The sequence below is a fragment of the Corythoichthys intestinalis genome, chromosome 4, assembly GCF_030265065.1.
Source record: "Corythoichthys intestinalis isolate RoL2023-P3 chromosome 4, ASM3026506v1, whole genome shotgun sequence".
NCBI lineage: Eukaryota > Metazoa > Chordata > Actinopteri > Syngnathiformes > Syngnathidae > Corythoichthys > Corythoichthys intestinalis.
The window spans coordinates 43,496,981-43,522,306 of record NC_080398.1 but is presented as its reverse complement, the minus strand read 5'-3'; the positions used below and the strand labels follow the sequence as shown (position 1 = coordinate 43,522,306).

The following is a 25,326-nucleotide window of genomic DNA, read 5'->3' as shown; positions in this document are numbered from 1 at the left end:
TGAGGTACAAGAGCTTTGGCCCCAGAGTGTGACATCACACGAGGTGTTTACACTGTCACGAGAATTAATAAACGTTTTTTTAAAAAAAAAAAAAGAAAAGAAAAAAGACTCTCTTCCTTATTACAGGGATCCCTAATTTTTCGCGGTTAACGGGAACCAGAAGCCGGTTAGTGAAAAACTGCAGTTTTTTTGTTCTTTTTGTTCAATGTATTTATTCAGATTTAGCATTGGAAAGAAATACATATAAGATATATTTTTTCACTTTCCCCCCCCAAAGTATAATTAAAAAAACAACAACATAATATACATATACATACAACATAATATATATATATATATATATAGTGCCTTGCAAAAGTATTCGGCCCCCTTGAACCTTGCAACCTTTCGCCACATTTCAGGCTTCAAACATAAAGATATGAAATTTAATTTTTTTGTCAAGAATCAACAACAAGTGGGACACAATCGTGAAGTGGAACAAAATTTATTGGATAATTTAAACTTTTTTAACAAATAAAAAACTGAAAAGTGGGGTGTGCAATATTATTCGGCCCCCTTGCGTTAATACTTTGTAGCGCCACCTTTTGCTCCAATTACAGCTGCAAGTCGCTTGGGATATGTTTCTATCAGTTTTGCACATCGAGAGACTGACATTCTTGCCCATTCTTCCTTGCAAAACAGCTCGAGCTCAGTGAGGTTGGATGGAGAGTGTTTGTGAACAGCAGTCTTCAGCTCTTTCCACAGATTCTCGATTGGATTCAGGACTTTGACTTGGCCATTCTAACACCTGGATACATTTATTTTTGAACCATTGCATTGTAGATTTGGCTTTATGTTTTGGATCATTGTCCTGTTGGAAGATAAATCTCCGTCCCAGTCTCAGGTCTTGTGCAGATACCAACAGGTTTTCTTCCAGAATGTTCCTGTATTTGGCTGCATCCATCGTCCCGTCAATTTTAACCATCTTCCCTGTCCCTGCTGAAGAAAAGCAGGCCAAAACCATGATGCTGCCACCACCATGTTTGACAGTGGGGATGGTGTGTTCAGGGTGATGAGCTGTGTTGCTTTTACGCCAAACATATCGTTTTGCATTGTGGCCAAAAAGTTCAATTTTGGTTTCATCTGACCAGAGCTGTTTGGTGTGTCTCCCAGGTGGCTTGTGGCAAACTTTAAACGAGACTTTTTATGGATATCTTTGAGAAATGACTTTCTTCTTGCCACTCTTCCATAAAGGCCAGATTTGTGCAGTGTACGACTGATTGTTGTCCTATGGACAGACTCTCCCACCTCAGCTGTAGATCTCTGCAGTTCATCCAGAGTGATCATGGGCCTCTTGGCTGCATCTCTGATCAGTTTTCTCCTTGTTTGAGAAGAAAGTTTGGAAGGACGGTCGGGTCTTGGTAGATTTGAAGTGGTCTGATGCTCATTCCATTTCAATATGATGGCTTGCACAGTGCTCCTTGAGATGTTTAAAGCTTGGGAAATCTTTTTGTATCCAAATCCGGCTTTAAACTTCTCCACAACAGTATCTCGGACCTGCCTGGTGTGTTCCATGGTTTTCATAATGCTCTCTGCACTTTAAACAGAACCCTGAGACTATCACAGAGCAGGTGCATTTATACGGAGACTTGATTACACACAGGTGGATTCTATTTATCATCATCGGTCATTTAGGACAACATTGGATCATTCAGAGATCCTCACTGAACTTCTGAACTTGTGGCGAAAGGTTGCAAGATTCAAGGGGGCCGAATACTTTTGCAAGGCACTGTATATGGCGGAAAACACAGACAAGACTGAAAAAGCAGTTTCTTCTCTTGCACTCCTCTTTAAAAGAAACTGCTGTATTTTAAGCCAAAAGAACTGTTGTGTTTGATAGAATAATATGTCTATATGCTGCCATAGCAGATTCATGGCGCATTAAGCCCCCAAACTATTTTTAATTTGTCCGTTTTACCCTGAAAACCCCCGTTTACAGACGTCGTGCAACCGCTTTGTTTCAACCCAGCCATAAAACGAAGGTAATTAATTATATTTATTATTCAAAATGTCTGTCGTTTTTAGCTTACAATCATTAATTGATGTCTCATATTGCGTTTAAAAAAAAAAACAACTTTAAAAAAATTATTCACTCACATATTTTAAACTTTTAAACAAATTATGTCACAAAGAAAAAAATGGCCACTGTAAAAAAGTCACGGATATCTACCTCATAACTATCGTTTAATTGCATTTTTTTGTTACAGCTACATTTTCTCCGATATGTTAGATGATAAATAATCGATCCAAAAAAAGATAAATTTAAAAAAAAAAAAAAAAAAAAAACATTTAAAAGGGTAAACAATGAAAAAGAAAATCTCGACCACTCCTTGATGTCTGTGATTTCTGCATCGCGACCCTTGTTATATTACCATGTTTCACCCGTTAAAATCCCCCCAAAATCCGGCTGTGGCCACTCACAGCTGTGTCTCAACACTTAGCGATACATGCGATAGTCAACATACTGTACAACTGAAGTAGTTCAAGCCTTTTATTGTTTTAATATTAAAAAAGTCAAGAAAAAACAAAAATCCCTATCTCAAAAAAAATAGCATATCATGAAAAGGTACTCTAAAGAAGCTACTAACCTAATCATCTGAATCAATGAATTAACTCAAAATCCCTGCGAAAGATTCCTGAGGCTTTTAAAAACTCCCGGCCTGGTTCATTACTCAAAACCGCAATCATGGGCAAGACTGCCGACCTGACTGCTGTCCAGAAGGCCATCATTGACACCCTCAAGCAAGAGGCTAAGACACAGAAAGAAATTTCTGAGCGAATAGCCTGTTCCTAGAGTGCTGTATCAAGGCACCTCACTGGGAAGTCTGTGGGAAGGAAAAAGTGTGGCAGGAAACGCTGCACAACCAGAAGAGGTGACTGCACCCTGAGAAAGATTGTGGAGAAGGGCCGATTCCAGACCTTGGGGGACCTGCAGAAACAGTGGACTGAGTCTGGAGTAGAAACATCCACAGGCGTGTGCTGTAAACGGACTACAGGTGCCGCATTCCCTAGGTCAAGCCACTTCTGAACCTGAAACAGCGGCAGAAGCGCCTGACCTGGGCCACAGAGAAGCCACACTGGACTGTTGCTCAGTGGTCCAAAGTACTTTTTTCAGATGAAAGCAAATTTTGCATGTCATTCGGAAATCAAGGTACCAGAGTTTGGAGGAAGACTGGGGAGATAGAAATGCCTGAAGTCCAGTGTCAAGTACTCATAGTCAGTGATGGTCTGGGGTGCCATGTCAGCTGCTGGTGTTGGTCTACTGTGTTTTATCAAGGGCAGGGTCAATGCAGCTAGCTTTTAGGAGATTTTGGAGCACTTCATGCTTCCATCTGCTGAAAAGGTTTATGGAGATGAAGATTTGATTTTTCAGCACGACCTGGCACCTGCTCACAGTACCAAAATCGCTGGTAAATGGTTTACTGACCATGGCGTTACAGTGCTCAATTGGCCTGCCAACTCTCCTGACCTGAACCCCATAGGGAATCTGTGGGATATTGTGAAGAGGAAGTTGAGAGACACCAGACCCAACACTGTGGATGAGCTTAAGGCCGCTATCGAAGCATCCTGGGCCTCCATAACACCTCAGCAGTGCGACAGGCTGATTGCCTCCATGCCATGCCGCATTGAAGCAGTCATTTCTGCAAAAGGATTTCTGACCAAGTATATGGTGCATAGATGTTATAATTAATTGAAGGTTGACTTTTTTTGTATTAAAAAAACACTTTTTTGTATTGGTCGGATGAAGTATGCAAATTTTTTTTAGATAGGGATTTTTAGTTTTTCTTGACTTTTTTGCCAAAATCATCCATTTTAAAACAATAAAAGGCTTGAACTACTTCAGTTGTGTGTAATGAATCTAAAATATATGAAAGTCTAATGTTTATTAGTACATTACAGAAAATAATGAAGTTTATGACAATATGCTAATTTTTTGAGAAGGACTAGTGTATGGCGGAAAACACTCAGGTGACTTGAAGTTCCGCTCGGAGAGTCCGAATTTGGCCAAATTTCAAATTGTCCTATATACATGTGTGATACATCATTTTTCTGGGGGAAGAAACATTTTGAACAGGAGGGCATTTAAAAAATAATAATAATCATTTTTAAACCCCTTAACCCTACCTCGAGGTGAGAGCATTAGAGAACATAATTAAAGACACCATGATTTTAACGAGATAATATTGCATACTTACCTTATTACGATAAAAAAACTCAGTGTAGCATGTATCACCGAGTATTAAGACACAGCTGTGAATGGCCACAGCCGGACGTTTTGGGGATTTTATGGGTGAAACACGGTAATAAAACAAGGGTCACTATGCAGAAATCGCAAGGAGTGGTCGAAATTTTCTTGTTCAAATATTTACCCTTTCAAACGTTCCCCCCCTCCCAATTTTTATTTGTTTGGATCGATTATCTATCATCTAAAATATCGGGGAAAATGCGACAGTAACAAAAAATATGTATAAGTAAGCCATAGTTATGAGGTAGATATCTGTGACCTATTTACAGACACCATTTTTTTCAATGTGACGTAATTTGTTTAAAATTTTAAAATATGCGAGTGAATACATTTTTAAAGTCGTTTTTTTCTAAACAAAATATTAGACATCATTTAATGATTCTAAGCTAAAAATGATAGACATTTCGAATAATAAATATAATTACTTACCTTTTTTTTAATGACTGGATTGAAACAAAAGCAGTTAAAAAAAAAAAGAGAAAAAAAAGAAACGGTTGCGCGGTGTCTGTAAACGGGGGTCTCCAGGGTAAAACCGACAAATTCAAAAATAGTTTGGGGGCTTAATGAGCCATGAAACTGCTATGGCATTATGTAAACATATTGTTCTATCGAACACAACAGTTCTTTTGGCTTAAAATACAGCGGTTTATATAAAAGAGGGGTGCAAGAGCAGTAACTGCTTTCTCAGACCTGTCTGTACCACCAAATTATTTTAAAAAAACAATAAAGTAGAGAAATGCTTGTCTTTATTAAATGCTTCATTGACAGAGTCCACTCAAATCCACTCAAGCTGCTCACTTAGACACAATGAGTTGCCAGACAATCTGTTTAACAAGCTAAACGATGATTGACGCATGCAGCGCTTTGAAGTCTCTACTTCCATGCATCACTGGCAAGATCAAACCTTAACGTCTGTCAATCATCGTTAACTTTAATAAGCAACTCAGAGTCAGTAGTCAGAGAGGTCTACTACTAATATTTACCAACCTAGGCCAGAACGTATTCAAAATTGTGGATTTATAGTACCAGATAAATGAGAACTATAACCTAATTAAAGTTCAAATGCAGGACTTTTAATTCAGGTTTTCTAAATATCGGTAGAGTAAAATGCATAGTTTTGAGCAGGGGAGTAGTTAGGGAGGTCCACTACTAATTTTCCACCAACCTTGGCCAGCATCTTTTCAGATTTGTTGATTTACAGTGCCACAAAAATGAGAAGTGTAACCTACCATCTACTAAAACAACCTCTTGCTCAGGGGAATCGCATAATATTGTACTGGCGTGACACCACATGGCTTTTTTCATTTTTGAATGAAGACAATGGTGGCGTTATATATTTTAAGAATGTCGAGAGTGTTTTAAGTAACAATGCGAGCACCCGGAAGTCATCTATCTTGCCTCTCGTTTGGAGTGCATTTACTGCTTGGATTATGCGGGTGCACTAATTTTAGGGTCCATTCATTTGAACTCGGGCCCACCGAGGAAATCTGGTATTCCTGTATGCCAGTCCACCCTTGAATGTTATACTGCACACATGCGTATTTGTACGGCTTTACTAAATTGTCAGAACCCGGTGTGAGAACACATTTCCAAAAGATACTGTGATGAGGAATGCCTGGTGGGGTTTTTTCTGGCGAACACCAGATGAATGGAGAGAACCGTCAAAATCAAGTTTTCTCTCACCCCAGAGTGCTATGAAAATTGCATTGGCTATCGCGGCACAGGGGTGCTGTGTCGAGGTTGGAGTTAAAGCTGCTAGGTTGTGGGGCACGAGCTCCTATTATCTTTATTAGCTACTGGCCTACATCTCAGTTCCCACGCCACCATATCTTGAGATATTCACTGCATATTATTCAGCTTACTCGTCATGGCCATGTTCCCTGCTGTGCAAGGATAAACTTAGCTGTACTATGGCTATGTATGAATATACACTTACTAGGTAAATGGTGTTATGGTAGAACTGCACACTTGGCTCTGGTTGCTAGTTGTGTCTCACTGTGATCACGTACATGAAAGTGCTTAAACAGACAAAGTGCTCCAAAAGGAAATGACAGGGTGATGGTGTGTTACCTGTCGTGATGGGCTGCAAGGTAAGGGGCCAAGTGAGGGAGGGGACTACAGTAGCACGAAGGAGAGAGGTGGGGAGAAGGCAAAGGGGAGACACAGCATGAACTAGCCACTTCCAGTGTTGGCACATTATCCACCTGGAATACACATGGCCGCAGACAATACAAAGGCAATCCTACTGCATTCTTCCCTATGAAGTAATCATGTTAAGATGTTACCTGTGGGTAAATGGAGGGCTGAATCTGTTTGTCCAGTGAACTACTGGAGCCAGATTTCCCCGTGCTTTCACAGGAGATGGCTGCCAGAGCTTCAGGAAGATTCTCTTCATCTTCATGGTTACTAAAAAGGAGCAATAAGAAGGAAAAATTAAAGATATTTTTTGAACTCAAGCACATTTTGACATATTTTTCAAGGTGCATAGATTTATACATGAACTTTTTTCTATTATTTAGCCATCATCTGTAGAATATAGGTTGGTTTGACCAAATATCAATGGTTTTTTTCCCCCAAGAAATCTGTCAGTGTACAAACTAGGGATGTCCCTATCGGATCATGTGATCGGAAATCGGGCCGTTTGCGCCATTTTTCAGAGGATTTGAATCGGGTGAAAAGAATCAGGTTTTTAATGAAAAAAAACCTTATTGCGCTGGTTACAGTCACCAGTGTTATGAGCCAATTGACAATTTATAGTCCGTTATTGCCACCTTGTGGTCATAATAATTAATTGCATCCATTGTGTGACGTAGTTTGGAACACAAGCTCATTCATTTGTACAGTACACAGGTTGCATTGACGCTGTTGAGTGCTTTCTCTTCTGCTTTGAAATAGGGCTGCACGTTAACGGGCGGTAATTAATTTTTTAAATGAATCACGTTAAAATATTTAACACAGTTAACGCATGCGCGGAATGACCCACTCAAGCATTGCCGCGAACAGACTACAATGGCGCCGTTTTAGGTATATTGAGAGCTAAGGGCAGAGACAAGCAAGTGGAGTGGACGCAGGTATTATCGGCACCCGCCAAGGGGGCCGCTGTTATTTTCATGTGACCGGCATTGTCAGATTGCGCAGTGAGGAAGAAAGTGGTCGAGCGAGAGAGGGAGCGAGAGAGTAGAGAAAGTGCGCAGTTAGCGCAGGCTCAAGTGCTGCGTCCCCCACATGCTTGTGTTTTGTTAATAAAAGTACACACAAAAAGCCATCCAACGCCTCTCGGTGTTTATATTTACGCCGCCGTCATCCTCAGGAGGAACTCGGACGAACCGAGCCAACCGACGACAACAAGCCAACATGAATCGCCGGTCCATAGCACCACCAATTACCAAGAAGGGCGAATTGGTAATGCAGGCATTTATTGGAGTTGCGCGCGCTATTTAATGGAATAAGCAGTGGCATCTCTTCCACAACTGTTATAACTATTGTGACAGGCGACATGGGGAAGAATCACTGGAGATGATCTTTTTCTTAACACCATGTATTGTACTCAGCGCAGAAAATATATACCATTTGCAGCAACCACTGTGACTCATGGTTGCTCAAATTCCCATCATGCATTTGGGCAGTTAAGAACATTTAAGTCGCTACAGTATCATTTAGTGAAAGCACAACAAAAATTATATTCCTATCTCTCAAAAATAAAATAATGTTCACAAAAAGAAAAGCGCTCAATGCAAAGAGATCTGGCATTCCCAATCAAAATAGCTATGCAAAATAATACTGTATTCAAATATTAAGTTTAGCTCAAGAAATACACAAGATGGCAATATTTAGTCACAATATACAAACTATCAAAATTACTATAACTTGTACTCACATTTATCTTTTAAGAATTACAAGTCTTTCTATCCGTGGATCCCTTTCACAGAAAGAATGTTAATGTTAATTCCGTCTTGTGGATTTATTGTTATAATAAACAAATACAGTACTTATGTACAGTATGTTGAATGTATATCTCCGTCTTGTCTTATCTTTCCATTCCAACAATAATTTACAGAAAAATATGGCATATTTTAGAGATGGTTTGAATTGCGATTAATTGCGATTAATTACGATTAATTAATTTTTAAGCTGTGATCAACTTGATTAAAAATTTTAATCGTTTGACAGCCCTACTTTGAAAACTATATGTCTAAGTATTAACCTCTATACCAGCCTGTTAATATGCAGTATATGTGTGTGTATGAGGAAAAGCTATATAAACTAAATTTCTTAATAAGTCCTGCTGTATGGAAGCTAACCTATACCTTGTAGCTCACGTGAAGTGTGGTGTCTACCTGGTATTTGTATACCGGCCTGTATTGTGCAGTTGTGCTGAATGCGTGCATGTTTCTTTGTTACAGTTTCACAAACTTAAATGAATTACTTCATATGAAAAACCAGAAAAGACCAAGCCTTGTGTTTTATTGGAGCACATTCAATGTTAGCTGGCTGTCGGGCACTTCACAAGAAAACGCACTTTGGGCAGTACATTATTTTTTGAGGGCTAAAAAGTAACAAAAATAATCCAGAAACGCAATGGCATAGCCAAAAGAAAAAAAATATAAATGTTTAATACTCCGCAACACTCCAGGAAAAAGAGGAAATGGAAGTACTGAAAACGACTCGGCTGCAAAAATATGCGATTGGGACGTACCAGCGAACTTCTCTGGTAGGTTCTTTTACGGCGAACATAAGGTCATGGATTTTCTCCACTAAAATACCATATCTCATTGAAATCTTGTCAGATTTTCAATTGGTGTGGACTGTGGTGTATAGCAAATCGAATTAACGTGGCTATGATTCAGGCTAGATGTCGAAAAAAAAATACATATGGTAATTATTTTTAAGTACTGTAACTCTGATGTTTAAGAAAATACAACAAATAGTTAGAAAATTGAGCAATTGCTATTTCAAAATACACACTCCAATGACTATAATTTTATCGAATAGCACTAACACAAAATTGCCAACAAGTGATCACAGTCATCCTGATTGGCGCCCAGTGTCCATTATGCATCTAGCTCTATACAGTGTATACAGGGGTTGGACAAAATAATGGAAACACCTTATAAAATCAACAACAAAAATAATTTAATATGATGTAGGTCCGCGTTTTTGCGGCAATTATATGCTCATTTCTCCAAGGTATTTATTTATACAATTTGTGAATTGTTCGCAAAGGAATTTTAAGCCATTCTTTAGTTAGAATACCCTCTAACTCTTTTAGAAAGGACGGCAGTGGATATCGGCGTCTTAATTGAATCTCTAAAACTGACCATAAATGCTCAATAATGTTGAGGTCTGGGGATCGTGCCAGCTATACAAGAAGCTCAACTTCATTAGAATGTTCCTCATGCCATTCTCTAACAATTATGTTCAATCATTATGATACCAAAATGTTAGGTGTTTCCATTATTTTCTCCAAACCCAGTATGTGGTATCCATGGTAAAAACTGGGATGATCTAATATATGAAATGGTGCATTGCTGCCATGGACTGATTGCTGTGTGTCAGTAAATTTGCCTCCTAGCTATAAATTCACAATGAGGCAGCATCAGACTCGTTCCCATCCATAGCTATTGTAAAACAGAGCATTTCCATCAATGTCAGTGAACATCAGTGGCAATGAGAAAGTGCAAATATAAAATAATAAAATACTTCACCGAAAATTTGTATTTACTTAAGAAGGTGTATACTGAAAGTGTACTTGAGTGACATGTGTACGTGAACTCACAAGCTGAATTGTCTGACGAGACGTTTCCTGCGGTTGGTGCACGAGTTTGAGTTTGGCTGAAGCCTGTCGGATGAAAAACGGCCGTCTGGTCTCGGGGACATTTTGTCCGTAGAAAAACTGGATGCAGATGAGTCTTGAGAAGAGTTCTGATACCTGAGGACAGTAATTAAAAATATATTGAACTGACGGCGTTATGGTTTGAACAAAATTCTTCGCACTTTTCAGTTTAGCTTTGCCAGTGACTTATATGCAAGTGAGAGACTGGAAAACATGTTATGTTTTTTTATTTGGACTACCGTGGTACCTCTACTTATGAAATTAATTGGTTCTGGAAGTAGTTTCGCAACTTGAAAATTCTGTAGGTAGAGACGCATTTTCCATGTAAATGCCCTAATCTGTTCCAAGATGCCCAATCTTCAGACATAAATCTTTTATAATGCATAAAAATGAATCAAAACATGTAACAAATTAAATGTTACAAGTAGATCATTGCACAATAAACAGAAAATAAGAGTTTTGCATCATGTAAAAAAAAACAATAATTGAGTAAAGAATAAAAGTTAATACACTCATGTAAAACTGTCAGAACACGACATGAAGAGGACGCTGGGATACACACATACACATACAGTAGAGGTCCATCTTAGCCAATTGGATGCTAGGCAATAGCCAATGGCAGAACAGCTATAAGTATGTTACGTTTGGTAAACTCCTAGTACAAGCAATACTGCATTTTTTGCCTTTCGTATGCTGGAATTTCTTTCATATCAAGAGGCTATATTTTTCCATTGAGGCATGTCATAACCTGAAAATTCTGTATGTACAGACGTTCATAAGTAGAGGTACCACTAATTTATCTGAATAACAATGTTACAGATGCCAATTTATCCTGTTGTTCTCCATTTTGTTGTTATTACTATATTGTACACCCGCGGTCATACGTTTTGAGACTCTTCACCATTCAGCTGAATGACAAAGAGCCTCAAACAACAACGAGCCTATTTTGAATAAGTGTGTATATGTTTGTTCTTGGTTTCTGATAGGCCTGCACAATATATCGTTTGAATATTGCCATCGCGATGTGTGCATACGCAATAGTCCTATCGCAGGATGTGCGATTATTATTTTTTTGAACACGTATACTTTTGGTTTGCTTTATAAGAGCAGTAAGTGTGCAGAGACATGGTTTCCTGTATCAGTTTTATATACAGCAGTCTTCATCATTATCAGATAAACACCCTTAGCCTGGATTAAACTGTATATAAACATAATCATGAATTAGTTTCGCAATTTCAGTTCTTAAATAAATGAATAATTGTATTTATTTCTTTGTACATCAAAGTAAATTGTAGCACCTTAAGAAACTAAGATAACATTTTTGTAATCAAGAATATGATAAATTGTTTAAAGAATATGAAATAAAGAAAAAAGTAAGAATACAAGGATAAATGAGAAAAACAATCTAATAAAATACTGAATGCATTACCCTAATACAAAAACATGGTGAGTCAACCAAAGTCTTTCCAAACAGAGCTATTCTAATCATCAGGTGAAAATTCTTCTAGTTTTAATTAGAGGTGGGAACCTCTTGGTACCTGACGATACGATACGATTTGCGATACAAAGCTCACGATAACAATGGAGGATTTCCCCTACACATAAAAGATTGTGGCACACCGCCACAGCAAAATAAAAGCCACCATGGCTTGCAAAAGAGATGTTTTTTAAAAAAATTTTAAGGCCGCTTCAAACTAGCGGCAGCCTAGGGTGAAAGGTTCAGCAGCAACCTATTCATTGTGTATTGTAATGTCCATAACTATGCTTGGCCCCCTTAAAAGTTCTCGGACTGGGGAGTAGGAAGAATGAGAGAACGGGCGAGATAGCGGTCGGATGTCGCGGCAGCCTGCTGTTATTTTGTTATTGCTTTTCTTTCTTATTGTTGCCACAATAAAGTGAGTAAGCCAATACAGACTCCTCTTCTTCTTCCCCCCATCTGGGGCATTACAGTATTTTGGATCGGAATTTTCGGCCAAAGTGAGCGGTGGACGGCCGTCTTGAACGGAAGGGCAAGTTTAAATAAAATTGCGCCTAGAGGCGAGCCCCAAAATAGAGCCTTGCTCTATCTTCAGAGCGCCGCCGCGCTAATGTCAACAACGCATCCAGTAGCAGAGGGGCAGGCGTACTTATATCTGTGCTGACAGGCTGCTTCAGTGGACGGATAAATGCAATCACGGCTGACAAAACCTTGATAAATGCACTTTTTTTCAAGTTTCGCGAGGTCTGGAACACTCGAAAAATGACTCTCATACCCAGGGGTCGCGTTAACCGAATATTTTCCGTCGTTGACCGATTTTTTAAAAACGGTGACGGAAAAAACTGAAGTCCATCTGTCATTTTGACAGGTTGCAATTCACACCCCAGACCACAGGGTGGCGAGTGAGCATATTAATTAGCTATTGTCTCTCTTGATGCATGACGTCGTTGGCCTTACTCTGAAAAATGTCAAGGCAACTGAGTGTCCGAAGTTTCTTCAAAAAGCCCCAAAACGACGATGGTGTTGATAAAAGAGGTGAAAAAAGAGGGACTGCACAAGCGGGCACGCAATTCAAGTCCATGCGCACCAGGAGGAAAGTGTGAGAGGTGAACTGTCTTATGATCATTTTTCTAAGCTTTATTGATGTTTTTTCTCAAGTTAAAGCACCACGCAGGAATTCATTTAATTGTGTAGCAGGATTTGTGTATTATTCGTATTAATTGCAGGTGTTTTAGCACATTTCAGTTTATTTTATTAATATAGTAAATTACGATTGCATATTATTTTGAAAATCGACCAGATCCACCGTATTTTTACACGAGTGACTTCCGGCCTGCCCGATCCTACCTAGTAGTATTGATGTAGGGGGGGCGCGTCTCGCGTCAAAAAACAAACTCTGCTGTTCTTTTCGCGTGCGTCGCGTTTAGCGCTTCTGGGACGCGTCTAACACACGGACGCACTGCGACTGGTGTCCATTGGCTGATTGACTTTAACGCCCTGTTTCGAAGCGTAATCGCGGCGAGATCGTTGACGCGATGTTCACGTTGCTGGTGTGTTTGAGCCTTCAGTGTCTCTGTCATGTGACTGTGTCGTAGCCGGTAACGCGCTCGGCCAAATGGACACACAAGTACGGAAGGTGAATTATGCCAAACAAAGGGTCCACCACAATGTCATTATCATCATTTTAAAAAATTAAGTGACGGGTAAAAATAGATTATGACCGGATTTTTATGACCCTGTCAGTCAAAATGACAGACAACGAAAAAGTCTAGCGCAACCTCTGCTCATACCTCTCCTTGCTAAGCTAAATGGTACCCCGATGTGTGTTTGTGTGGAAATGTTAGTTCAAGAACAACAACAACAAAAAAAAACTATTCACCTTCTCACTGAAACTAGTACAACTCTTTACACGGCTATTAGAATTTCCCCCTACTCCTTGAAATGGGTCCGTTAATAGAAGGACTATTATTGTTGTGGTAATGTAGTACATATTATACATACATACAAATAAAAGGAATAAGGACTCTGAAAAGAAAAAAAGTCATATTATTACGTAGGGTAATGTACTGTAGCTGTAATCAGCTACGAATTTTACGTACATGTACCATAGCTGAAAGCTACGACATTAGCCTGGCTAATGAAATATTTCAAATAGATCTTTGTTATGGTTCTTCTTGGGAAAAAAATACGAAAATAAAAATTTCATTTGTCAATATATTACGCAATTTTGCCGTGGCACGACATGGTGAGCTTGTACGACTTCGATGCAGCCACCACCACAGCTTTAAAAAATCCTAGGGGAAACCCTGCAATGATCTCACGATATGGTGATACAACGATTATCGATTTACTGGTCAGAAAATCATTCTAGGATATTCTACAAGACAACTAATAAACAGAAAAACAACATCCTTCTGTAAATTGATCACTAGTAGACGTCCAATCATTTGAACCAGGAGGGTGGCAGCAAATGAACCCCTCCCTATTCAAACGGGCCCCTCCCACTTGAATGGCCGTCAGTGGCAGCCCATACCAGGCAACGTAGTAAATTTGGGCCATTTCAGGCCATCACCTGTTGATTTTCAGTCACTTACTGTTGATTTTGGAGCATTTTATGAGTCACTTCCTGTTGATTTTGGGTAACAAAACAGGATGTGACCTGTAAATGCCCGGAAAATCGGAAGAAGTGACTGTGAATTTCCTGATTTCGAATGAACGTTCATTTGCCCTTCCCAGTCCCAGTGGATTGGGCGTTGAGCGCTGTCAATGGCAGCCATAGAGTTAACTGAGACACTATTATGGGGGAAGATTTTGGTAGTAACTTGCTGTTTCCTTACTTTCCTATATTTATTTTTTAAACATTCTTATTATGATATCTCGATTCTTGGCATGAGCATATCGATAACCTTTTGGGATGCAAAGTATCATGATACCGTATTGGCCCGAATATAAGACGGTGTTTTTTGCATTGAAGACTGAAAAAGTGGGGGTCATCTTATATTTGCGATCTAGACATTATACCCATTCACACCGCTAGATGGCACCAGATATCATTGAAGCGATGTTCTGTCATGACAGAGCTCAGCTACTCTCAAGTTGAACCAGTTTTTCCTTATTCAGAATCGTTTCAAGACTACAGTTACAGTTAGACTTCACTTTGATGGTTAATGCAGTTATTGCAATTTTGTTGTGTTATCACAATAGATTGGTTTATTTACATTTCAAAAACCAGAAGCCATTCATTTACGAATGTGATTGCACTTTAGTTTACATATTTAAATGTTCAGATATTAAGATTTGATTGAGGCAAAATAACATGCTTTTTCTCTCAAATATATGGTTATCATTTGTTTCAGATGTATTGTAATTATTTTCTGTACAAAAATTAATTTGGTGTTCAGAAAGTCTTTTTTCAAACTTGAGTCTTGAAAAAGAGGGGGTCGTCTTATAATCAGGGCCGTCTTATATTCGGGCCAATACGGTATATAACCATTTCGATATTTTGTCACACTCCTAGTTTTGATATTGCAATATACACTCACCGGCCACTTTATTAGGTACACCATGCTAGTAACTGGTTGGACCCCCTTTTGCACTCAGAACTGCCTCAATTCTTCGTGGCATAGATTCAACAAGGTGCTGGAAGCATTCCTCAATCTCCTGCAGTTCAAACCGAGCATCAGTATGGGGAAGAAAGGTGATTTGTGTGACTTTGAACGTGGCATGGTTGTTGGTGCCAGAAGGGCTGGTCTGAGTATTTCAGAAACTGCTGATCCACTGGGATTTTCACGCACAACCATCTCTAGGGTTTACAGAGAATTGCCCGAAAAAGAAAAAATATCCAGTGAGCGGCAGTTCTGTGGGCGGAAATGCCTTGTTGATGCCAGAGGTCAGAGGAGAATGGCCAGACTGGTTCGAGCTGATAGAAAGGCAGCAGTGACTCAAATAACCACCCGTTACAACCAAGGTAGGCAGAAGAGCATCTCTGAACGCACAGTACGTCGAACTTTGAGACAGACGGGCTACAGCAGCAGAAGACCACGCCGGGTGCCACTCTTTTCAGCTAAGAACAGGAAACTGAGGCTACAATTTGCACAAGCTCATCCAAATTGGACAATAGAAGATTGGAAAAACGTTGCCTGGTCTGAGGAGTCTCGATTTCTGCTGCGATACGGATGGTAGGGTCAGAATTTGGCGTCAACAACATAAAACCATGGATCCATCCTTCCTTGTATCAACGGTTCAGGCTGGTGGTGGTGGTGTAATGGTGTGGGGAATATTTTCTTGGCACTCTTTGGGCCCCTTGGTACCAATTGAGCATCGTTGGAATGCCACAGCCTGAGTATTGTTGCTGACCATGTCCATCCCTTTATGACCACAATGTACCCAACTTCTGATGGATACTTTCAGCAGGATAATGTGCCGTGTCATAAAGCTGGAATCATCTCAGACTGGTTTTTTTGAACATGACAATGAGTTAGTTCACTGTACTCAAATGGCCTCCACAGTCACCAGATCTCAATCCAATAGAGCATCTTTGGGATGTGGTGGAACGGGAGATTCGCATCATGGATGTGCAGCCGACAAATCTGCACCAACTGTGTGATGCCATCATGTCAATATGAACTAAACTCTCTGAGGAATGCTTCCAGCATCTTGTTGAATCCATGCCACGAAGAATTGAGGCAGTTCTGAAGGCAAAAGGGGGTCCAACCCGTAACTAGCATAGTGTACCTAATAAAGTGGCCGGTGAGTGTATATCGCAATATATCGCAACCCCCCAAAAAGTCGCAATGTAAGTCTTTTCCGATATTGTTCAGCCCTAGTTTCTGATTAAAAAAAAGATTCCCCCAAAATGCAACTTTTACGACTTCTAGATGTTTTCCACTTCCTTTTCATTAAGCTTTATTTGGCTGGTGCACCTTATAGTCTGCAAAATACAGTACATTTGACGATCAGGGTAGCGTTTTACCTCTAAGATGTACTTATCTGTTGAAAAAAATAACAGAAGCATTCTCAAAAACATGAGTGCAGCTCTTCTCATAGCTAATGTTTAGTTGTATTCTTTAGAAAGCAAACTAAATATGGGAATGAATCATAAGCCTCTCTGCTGGTAGTGCACTTCATTTTGCCTCAAAAATCAATTCCACATGATTTTTTTTTCTTCTATCAATTAATTAGTTGTTACGCCTTTGTCATGACAAAACGTCACTTTTGAAAAAGTGTGAATGTGAATTGAGAAAGAAAAAGTGAAAGACGAATGGATGAATAGAACTCGCCTGTCCTTGAATGGCATATTAGCGTTCTTTCCTCTTGGACTCAATGAACCGTCCTTCTATTTGGTGGTGGAGCAAAAAAACATTGAAACACAAAAAAAGCATTAGAAACAGGATATTAGTTGGAGATCATGTATGGTCCCAACCCTGAAAGCCGCCTCCATCTGGGCCTTAAGAATGTTGCACTTGAGGTGGTCTGGGAGTAGGGCTGGCGAGGAGGCGGTGGAGGGGTGCAGAGACTTTTCCGAGAGCTGCTTCTCTTCTCCCTGCGGACGTCACGCAATGAAGATGAATAGAAGGAGAGTGAGGCTCTCCCGCTCGGAAACGTCTCATCTTGTCAGAGGAGGAGGAAAGTCAATGAGAGGAAATGTGTCTGACCTTGTTGTCCATGTTGATGCAGAACGACGGCCACGCAGGACACTCGCTGTCCGACTCCACGGCCTTGCGGAAAGACGGAGACATATCCAACTCTTCTCCGTGACAAGGTGAAGCATGACACTCTGATGGAAACCAAATGTCTTTTAGCTCTTAACAGGCTCAGTTTTTACACTATAAATTAGGATTGTCACGATTATCATAGTTTTTGTACCATAAGGCACACCTGACTATAAGCAGCAGCTGTCCTCCCTGTATTATGAGATATTTACCGTATTTTTCGGACTATAAGTCAGAATTTTTTTCATAGTTTGGCTGTGGGTGCGACTTATACTCGGGAACGACTTATGTGTGAAATTATTAACACATTATTATATCATTTCACATGTTATTTGTGTGTTTTGGAGTGACACTGATGGTTTGGTAAACTTGTTAGCATGTTCTTTATACTATAGTTATCTGAATAACTCTTAATAGCTATGTTACATTGACATACCGGCCAAGTTCGCATTTTGTTGTTCATGCATCATGTAACATTATCATACTGTACACTTATTCAGCATATTGTTTCTTTATTGTATTTATATTTTAAATTACCTTTCAAGATGACATATCTGTTCTATGTGTTGGATTTTATCAAGTAAATTTCCCCCCAAAATGCGACCTATACTGCGGTGCGGCTTATAGTCCGAAAAATATGGTACACCAAAGGATATTAACCGGTAACAATTTAAGACCAAATGAACCACCATGAAGCTTTGAAACAATTGGCTGCAAAGATTCATTGCTTCAAGAAGCTTCATTAGGCCATCCCTTAAGGGAGAAAGTCAACCTCTGCTGCCACCAGCTGTCAACACTGTTGTTGTCCAACATGCCTCCTAGCATGCATTGCAGTGCTAGAGATGTAAATAACAATAAAAATTCATTTTCTGTGCTAATTGTTTCTTCAGTTACTGTTCCAGTTGTTTCATATATTGCTAGTTATGGTATTTGGTAACACTTTGACAGTGACGCCATGAGACTGTCATTAGAATCATAATTATGATATGACACTGCCATAAGCATTAATGAATGCTTACAACAGATGTCATTTAGTGTTATTCAGCAAATTATCTCACTTTTAAATGGATGAAAAAGATCCAAGCTGGACATAAATGGAGTTGCAACATAATTTAAGATTTAATGACATCCCTCATAAGCATTCAGTAATGCCCATGATAGCGTCATATCATAATTATGACGTCTTATGACGCTGTTGTCAAATAAAGTGTTACCTATTAACACAAATAAATCAACAAGTAAGCCACAATGGACTATAAACCACCAGGATTTAAAATGAAAGAAAAAAGTAGTGGCTTATAGTCCGAAAAATACGCTACAGATTTTTGCATGCGAGTCCAAGTCATCTGATTTTGAGGATATGCCAATACGGTGTCCCGTTCCGGGAATAGGAAATGTATTAAGCGTGGGCATCGCCAGAAAAATTTCACTGGGGCACGTGCTCCAGTATTGTTCTGCAGTGTTCCAGTGTAAATTTCACCAGTAAAAAAAAAGATAATAAAATAAAATACTTTGTTTTAAGTCTACATAGCATAATCTACAGAATGCGCCTATTTAATATGGTCATATTACTCTACTCACTCCATATACACAATCTGCACATGGCTCGTTAATATGGTAATTTATGCATTTAACTTTGGCTGTTTATGAGTTGATACTTAGAAGCACTTTTGGGGGATATGCAACAGTCATTAGTGTCAGGAGATCTGAGCGCCAAAGTTGGAAAATCATCCTGATGTGTTGTAAAGTCGTAATGTGGGATAAAAAACGTGGTTGCTAACTTGCTACAAAGAGTAGTAGGCTATTTTAAAGCTCCAAAGATGCATCGCAAGCTGAGTGACTGGTTGGCACTTTTTATACATGTAATAGAGAATCTTTTTCGGTTACTCCAACAACACATGAAGTAGCTAGAATTTTTTTTTTGTTCTTAATTAGATGAGTATAGGAGTGGGATTAAATACGTTTTCTTCTTCCCACTCCTTTTCAGGCATTTAGTTAATGTTGCTATGTTACTTAGTTTTGCTGCTCTTTTTTGTTATATGACTATATGATCTGTATATACAGTGGGGCCAATAAGTATTTAGTCAACCACTAATTGTGCAAGTTCTCCCACTTGAAAATATTAGAGAGGCATGTAATTGTCAACATGGGTAAACCTTAACCATGAGAGACAGAATGTGGAAAAAAAAACAGAAAATCACATTGTTTGATTTTTAAAGAATTTATTTGCAAATCATGGTGGAAAATAAGTATTTGGTCAATACCAAAAGTTCATCTCAATACTTTGTTATGCACCCTTTGTTGGCAATAACGGAGGCCAAAGGTTTTCTGTAACTCTTCACAAGCTTTTCACACAATGTTGCTGGTATTTTGGCCCATTCCTCTGTGCAGATTTCTTCTAGAGCAGTGATGTTTTGGGGCTGTCGTTTGGCACAGATTTTCTATGGGGTTGAGATGTGGAGACTGGCTAGGCCACTCCAGGACCTTGAAATGCTTCTTACGAAGCCACTCCTTTGTTGCCCTGGCTGTGTGTTTGGGATCATTGTCATTCTGAAAGACCCAGCCACGTTTCATCTTCAATGCCATTGCTGATGGAAGGAGATTTTCACTCAAAATCTCTCGATACATGGTCCCATTCATTCTTTCCTTTACACAGATCAGACGTCCTGGTCCCTTTGCAGAAAAACAGCCCCAAAGCATGATGTTTCCACCCCCATGCTTCACAGTGGGTATGGTGTTCTTCAGATGCAATTCAGTATTCTTTCTCCTCCAAACACGAGAACCTGTGTTTCTACCCAAAAGTTCTATTTTGGTTTCATCTGACCATAACACATTCTCACAGTCCTCTTCTAGATCATCCAAATTCTCTCTAGCAAACCGCAGACGGGCCTGGACTTGCAGTGCAAGTCTGGCAGTGCAGGATTTGAGTCCCTGGCGGCGCATTGTGTTACTGATAGTAGCCTTTGTTTTACTGTGGTCCCAGCTCTCTGTAGGTCATTCACTAGGTCGCCCTGTGTGGTTCTGAGATTTTTGCTCATCGTTCCTGTTATCAATTTGATGCCACGGGGTGTGATCTTGCATGTCGCTCCAGATCGAGGGAGATTATCAGTGGTCTTGTATGTCTTCTATTTTCTAATAATGGCTCCCACAGTTGATTTCTTTAGACCAAGCGATTTACCTATTGCAAATTCAGTCTTCCCAGCCTGGTGCAGGTCTACAATTTTGTCTCTGGTGTCCTTTGACAGCTCTTTTGTCTTGGCCATAGTGGAGTTTGGAGTGTGACTGACTTGAGTTGTGGACAGGTGTCTTTTATACCGATAATGAGTTAAAACAGGTGCCATTAATACAGGTAACGAGTGGAGCCTCATTAGACCTCTTTGACAGCCAGAAATCTTGCTTGTTTGTAGGTGACCAAATACTTATTTTCCACTCTAATTTGGAAATAAATTCTTTAAAAATCAAACAATGTGATTTTCTGTTTTTTTTCTCCATATTCTGTCCCTCATGGTTGAGGTTTACCCATGTTGACAATTAGAGGCCTCTCTAAGCTTTCAAGTAGGAGAACTTGCACAATTGGTGGTTGACTAAATACTTATTTGCCCCACTGTATTTGCTGTCTTGACAAGGAAAATAATGGCCTGAAATAAACGAATGAAATGAAATGATAAATGCAGCATCAATATTCTGATGCGTGTGCCAAACTGCCAATCATAAAGTCGACAGTGCAAATTACACTATCACACCTGCTTTACAGGTTAGTCCCAGATAAACTGCCCATCCTTCTTGTTCGTTTTTACCTCTATGTTGATGTCTGATCTCCTATTCCTATGAATTGTGAATTTAAATGGTTCAATTTTACTCTTTACGTATAAGGCAGCTAACAGCGGTAAACTACTCTGGTCACAAATTGAAGTAGCATATTAACTCCCGTCTTTTAGCTAACTGGCTATGAATACAATGACAAGCTTTGTCTAATATTGTGTTAATATGATATGTGGTATTTGAACTGTAACAATAATGATGCTCTTTATTGCTACTTGTTTATATGACCAAAATGAATAGAATTAATCTGTATGGATTAATTGCATATCTTTGGGACATAACCTCTGACAATTTTGTATGTGTGCTCATCATCATTTCCAGCTGTTTTACAAGCATTTTGTGTCTACAATCCCTGTAATCTTTAACAATATATATATTTTAAATACTATTTGATTCAAACAGCATTACTCTTGCAAATGGATATTAGAAGGTTTGCTCGCAGCAAGGATAAATCAGCAAGGAGGAATGAGAGAGGTAAGTTAGGTAACCCACCTCAGCAACACAAACCACTTTCACGTCACAACCTACCAGTTGAGAAACATTGATTAATTGCATAACAGTTACAGTGATATAACCCCATTTCTGTCCAGACAAAGTAGATTAGCAGAGTGTAGAACGCGGTGAAGGAGAAATGGAATTTGATGAGCATGAGCAGAAGGATGTTTTGAATTTCGTTTTTGAATAGTGATGGGTGAAAAAAAAAAGGCACTTTTTTACAGAAACTTTCTTTTTTGTTTGATTTTTATATAGTTAAAAGCAGTATTTCTGACATTTTGTGATAGATAAGTGCTAAGAAATATTTTTTTTGCTTGCTCGCCAGTGTCCCAGTATTGTATTAAGTCTAAGTGACATCCCTGGTACTGAAGAAGAACAAAAGTGCACATCCAAATGTTTATTTTCCCCAATTTGAACACTGAGAGGGGTTTGTGAGCAATGCACCATGCAATGAGTGAAATACGTACTATTAAAAAATCAAAATCTGCCACAGTGTGTTACTTAGCGCCAAGGGCATAGCTTTGGTCTCAACATTGGTATTGACGATATAACAGCATAACCTGCATGTACACTTCTTGCTGGGGATGGGACATTAATAAGAGATTGGGTCAACATGGGTCAGGGCTACATTTCTCACAAATATGAACCTAATTAATTGGTAGGCTAAATGATCAATGCAAAATAAGTCTGTATTGACTTATACTAACTTTCTCGTGTATTGGTTCAGGTGACACACCTTTCGATTCAAACCATTGTTTGAATCAAACTACTAAAACATTTTGAAAATATATATAAAATATATAAATAAATGTCTGGATTTTATTAGCGAATTTAAATTGGAATGTTTGAACACAATTGAAGTTATATTAACATACACAATAAATACAAACTTGTTTATAATCTCTTAACTATCCAGGAATGCAAAAAATAAACATTTGTCTTAAAGTGCCTATAACAGCAAAAAGCATGTTTATTTCATATTTCGCACAGTATTTTATGCTCCTGAATGAAATGGACCGCTTGGATATGTGTGCAAGCTATCGATATTTTTATTCAATTTTTTGAATCCCACGCCATGAAAATGAGTGACTTACTGGACTGACGAAGAATGCGAAAGTGACGTCATCAGCGGGCTAATCATCTTCAGTATACAGCCAATACTACAGAATGCGGAATGACTGCGGATTCAGCTGATTTTGCAGATTATTTCGTTTATTTTTCGCATCATGCCAGCCCAATGTGCTGCAGGCCTCTGTTGCTGCACCAGGGAGAGGCGTGTGAGCCTTTTTGGGATTCCGACGTCGGCCGGTTTGGCTGGCCGATCCAGCCCACTCAATCCTATTTGCATGCCCGCCGAGAATGTGCTTTTCTTGGTGATCGGTGAAGTCAATCAACCCCGCCGCTGTGTGTGGCATGAGTCGGGGTAGTTTTGTGTGATTTTTCATTTTCGAAAGGCGAGAGTAAGACTTGGAAAAGCTGCTCGGTTCGGGTTAGCATGTCAGCTACCTCCTGTTTTGTTTACGCTCTTTCCTCAGTCTCCGAAGCCGGGGCAGGGAAATGACAAAAGCCGGACTAACTCCGGTGGCATAAAATACCGTTCGGGAGAGGAAGAAGTCAGCATTTTTGACCATTATGCAGTAATTTTGCCCAGTCGTACTGAATAAATGCATTTTTAATATTTAATATTCCATTTAGCACAAGACTGTTATTTGTCATGACCATACCATTTATTTAGCAATTGGGGCAAAAATACTTAGATAAGAAGTATATCTCTGTAAAAATATTGGAGTAGAGAGGTTGAACAATCAGGACATTTTGCTGCTCTCTGTCGTATTTTCCTCATTCTGAATCTTCCCCCTCAATGGGCTGAATTCTAAATCAGATGAAATCGTGACCCTGCCGACGTATCATCATCCAGTTGGGGACGCTAGGGCACTATATTCACAGGCGGGTCTTAACGGAAGATTAAACGATCTCGTTCTCGTCATCTGCTCTTTGCCAAATTGTTGTATATAGTCGAATCATCTCAAAATATGATTCTAATTCACTTAATAAGGCTATTTAAGATTTTTTTATGCTGTCACAGGCACTTTTTAGACCACTGGACATTGCAAAAATAAATAAATAAATAAATAAATAAATATAACTGGGGGAAAAAACAGTCAAAAATAAATAAAAATGGATCCTTCCTTAAGGTAAAACACTACTGTTTATGTCCACAAGCACAGCTTAACTCAGCAAAAAATGAAAACTTTATACCTCGACTATGATTAATGTATAATTATCTGGAAATAAATGTCAGCATAGGCTGCAAATAAAAATATTTTTAAAAATAAATAATGCAGAAATAAATGCAAGTCATCAGCCAATCAAACATGCGCTTGAGGGGAAAAACGGAACGGCAAAATCAGCACAGGATGAGGGGTCAAGTCTGAACATAATGAAACCATTTAATAATAGTAGGGTCAATTCTATTCTTAAAATATATGGGGAGGCAATCTAAATGATCTATATAGGTGAACTCATTATGTAATGAGGTTGCTTAAAAGTTGGTGGGGACAATTTGACAATGTATTAATTTAAATTTTATTTATAGTACTAAAAATATAACATAAAAAGGCAATAATGGCTAACAATTTTAAATATATATAATTATTGCTAGTATTTGCGTTTTTTTTTAATGATCAAATGATCACTTGCCCTATAAGGGCTAAAGGTCTTAAGTGTCAACTTTTGAATAGCTGTCCACTGTAGTGACCACTGTCCTTGAAAGGGTTAAAAGGCAAAGAAGAAATTAGATCAGGAACTGCTGTTGTACCTTGTCATGCATGGTTTCAGTTACAGTACAAGGCCTAATCCCCCAGTGAATACAACTGTATAATGAAAGTCAAATGTCCATTGAAGCAGAAGCCTATACAATAAAAGCTTATACATGGACAATATCATGCGTGCGAAGGAAATCCTGGAGACCGATCGGCCATAAATAGTGCATCCAGAAGCAGTTTGGCATTTCCCAGAGGAATCATAGTAAATGTTGCCTTGGAGTACTCACTGATTTTGTTGTGTGTGTGGCAGAGCGTTTCCTGGCTGTGCGTGTGGCGGCGGTGGCGGCGATGCACCTTGCCAGAATAGGACGTCTCATTCTCTTCCACGCTGAGCTGATGGTCGGAGGCCGGACCGCTCAGAGGGAAGCTGAACAGGAACAATAAAAGCAATCAATCCTGCCTGGATATGTAATCATATACTTTATATATAATTTGGTGGTCATATCTTTTTTTTTGAACAAAATGTGTAAATTCTTTAGACTAACCTATTAAACCACATTAAATTTTCAGTTTAATAAGTTGCCAGTTTTTAAAATATAGTTTTAAAACCCAAAGAGACAATGTATTCAATAAATATACATTGTACTGAGCATAAGAATTTATTTACAATTCTTTATTTTAGAGGCATGAGTCAAAACCCATTTATTAATTCCATAAGGCACAATGTGATTATAGAGCTCCACCTGCTATCAAAGCAAAAGCCCATTACTGTACACATTATGTAAACAGCTGGTTCATAATTATTTGTGTCATTCATGATGTCAAGGTGAACTATATTAACATAAAGCCACAGAAAACATGCCGCAACCCCAAAGCAACAAACAGCACATGCATGTTTGGACCATTATAACCTTTGGGAAATGACATAATTTAAGCAT

The 25,326-nt window shown here is 39.0% G+C and overlaps 1 protein-coding gene across 3 annotated transcripts in view; it reads right to left on the bottom strand.

The window, feature by feature from the left end:
- The window catches only part of epb41l4b (erythrocyte membrane protein band 4.1 like 4B), a 98,871-nt gene that overhangs the window by 5,735 nt on the left and 67,810 nt on the right, over positions 1 to 25,326 (bottom strand). The window contains exons 16-23 of one of the 3 annotated variants that reach the window (XM_057833664.1): positions 24,676 to 24,815; positions 17,250 to 17,371; positions 17,018 to 17,137; positions 16,875 to 16,930; positions 10,062 to 10,214; positions 6,571 to 6,691; positions 6,356 to 6,489; positions 6,222 to 6,280 (exon numbers count right to left, since the gene is read on the bottom strand). In XM_057833664.1, the coding sequence (XP_057689647.1) occupies positions 6,235 to 6,280; positions 6,356 to 6,489; positions 6,571 to 6,691; positions 10,062 to 10,214; positions 16,875 to 16,930; positions 17,018 to 17,137; positions 17,250 to 17,371; positions 24,676 to 24,815 (892 nt within the window). In that variant the 3' untranslated portion in view covers positions 6,222 to 6,234. The remainder of the gene's footprint in view (positions 1 to 6,221; positions 6,281 to 6,355; positions 6,490 to 6,570; positions 6,692 to 10,061; positions 10,215 to 16,874; positions 16,931 to 17,017; positions 17,138 to 17,249; positions 17,372 to 24,675; positions 24,816 to 25,326) is intronic. The other 2 variants (XM_057833663.1, XM_057833665.1) reach the window with 2 other exon arrangements.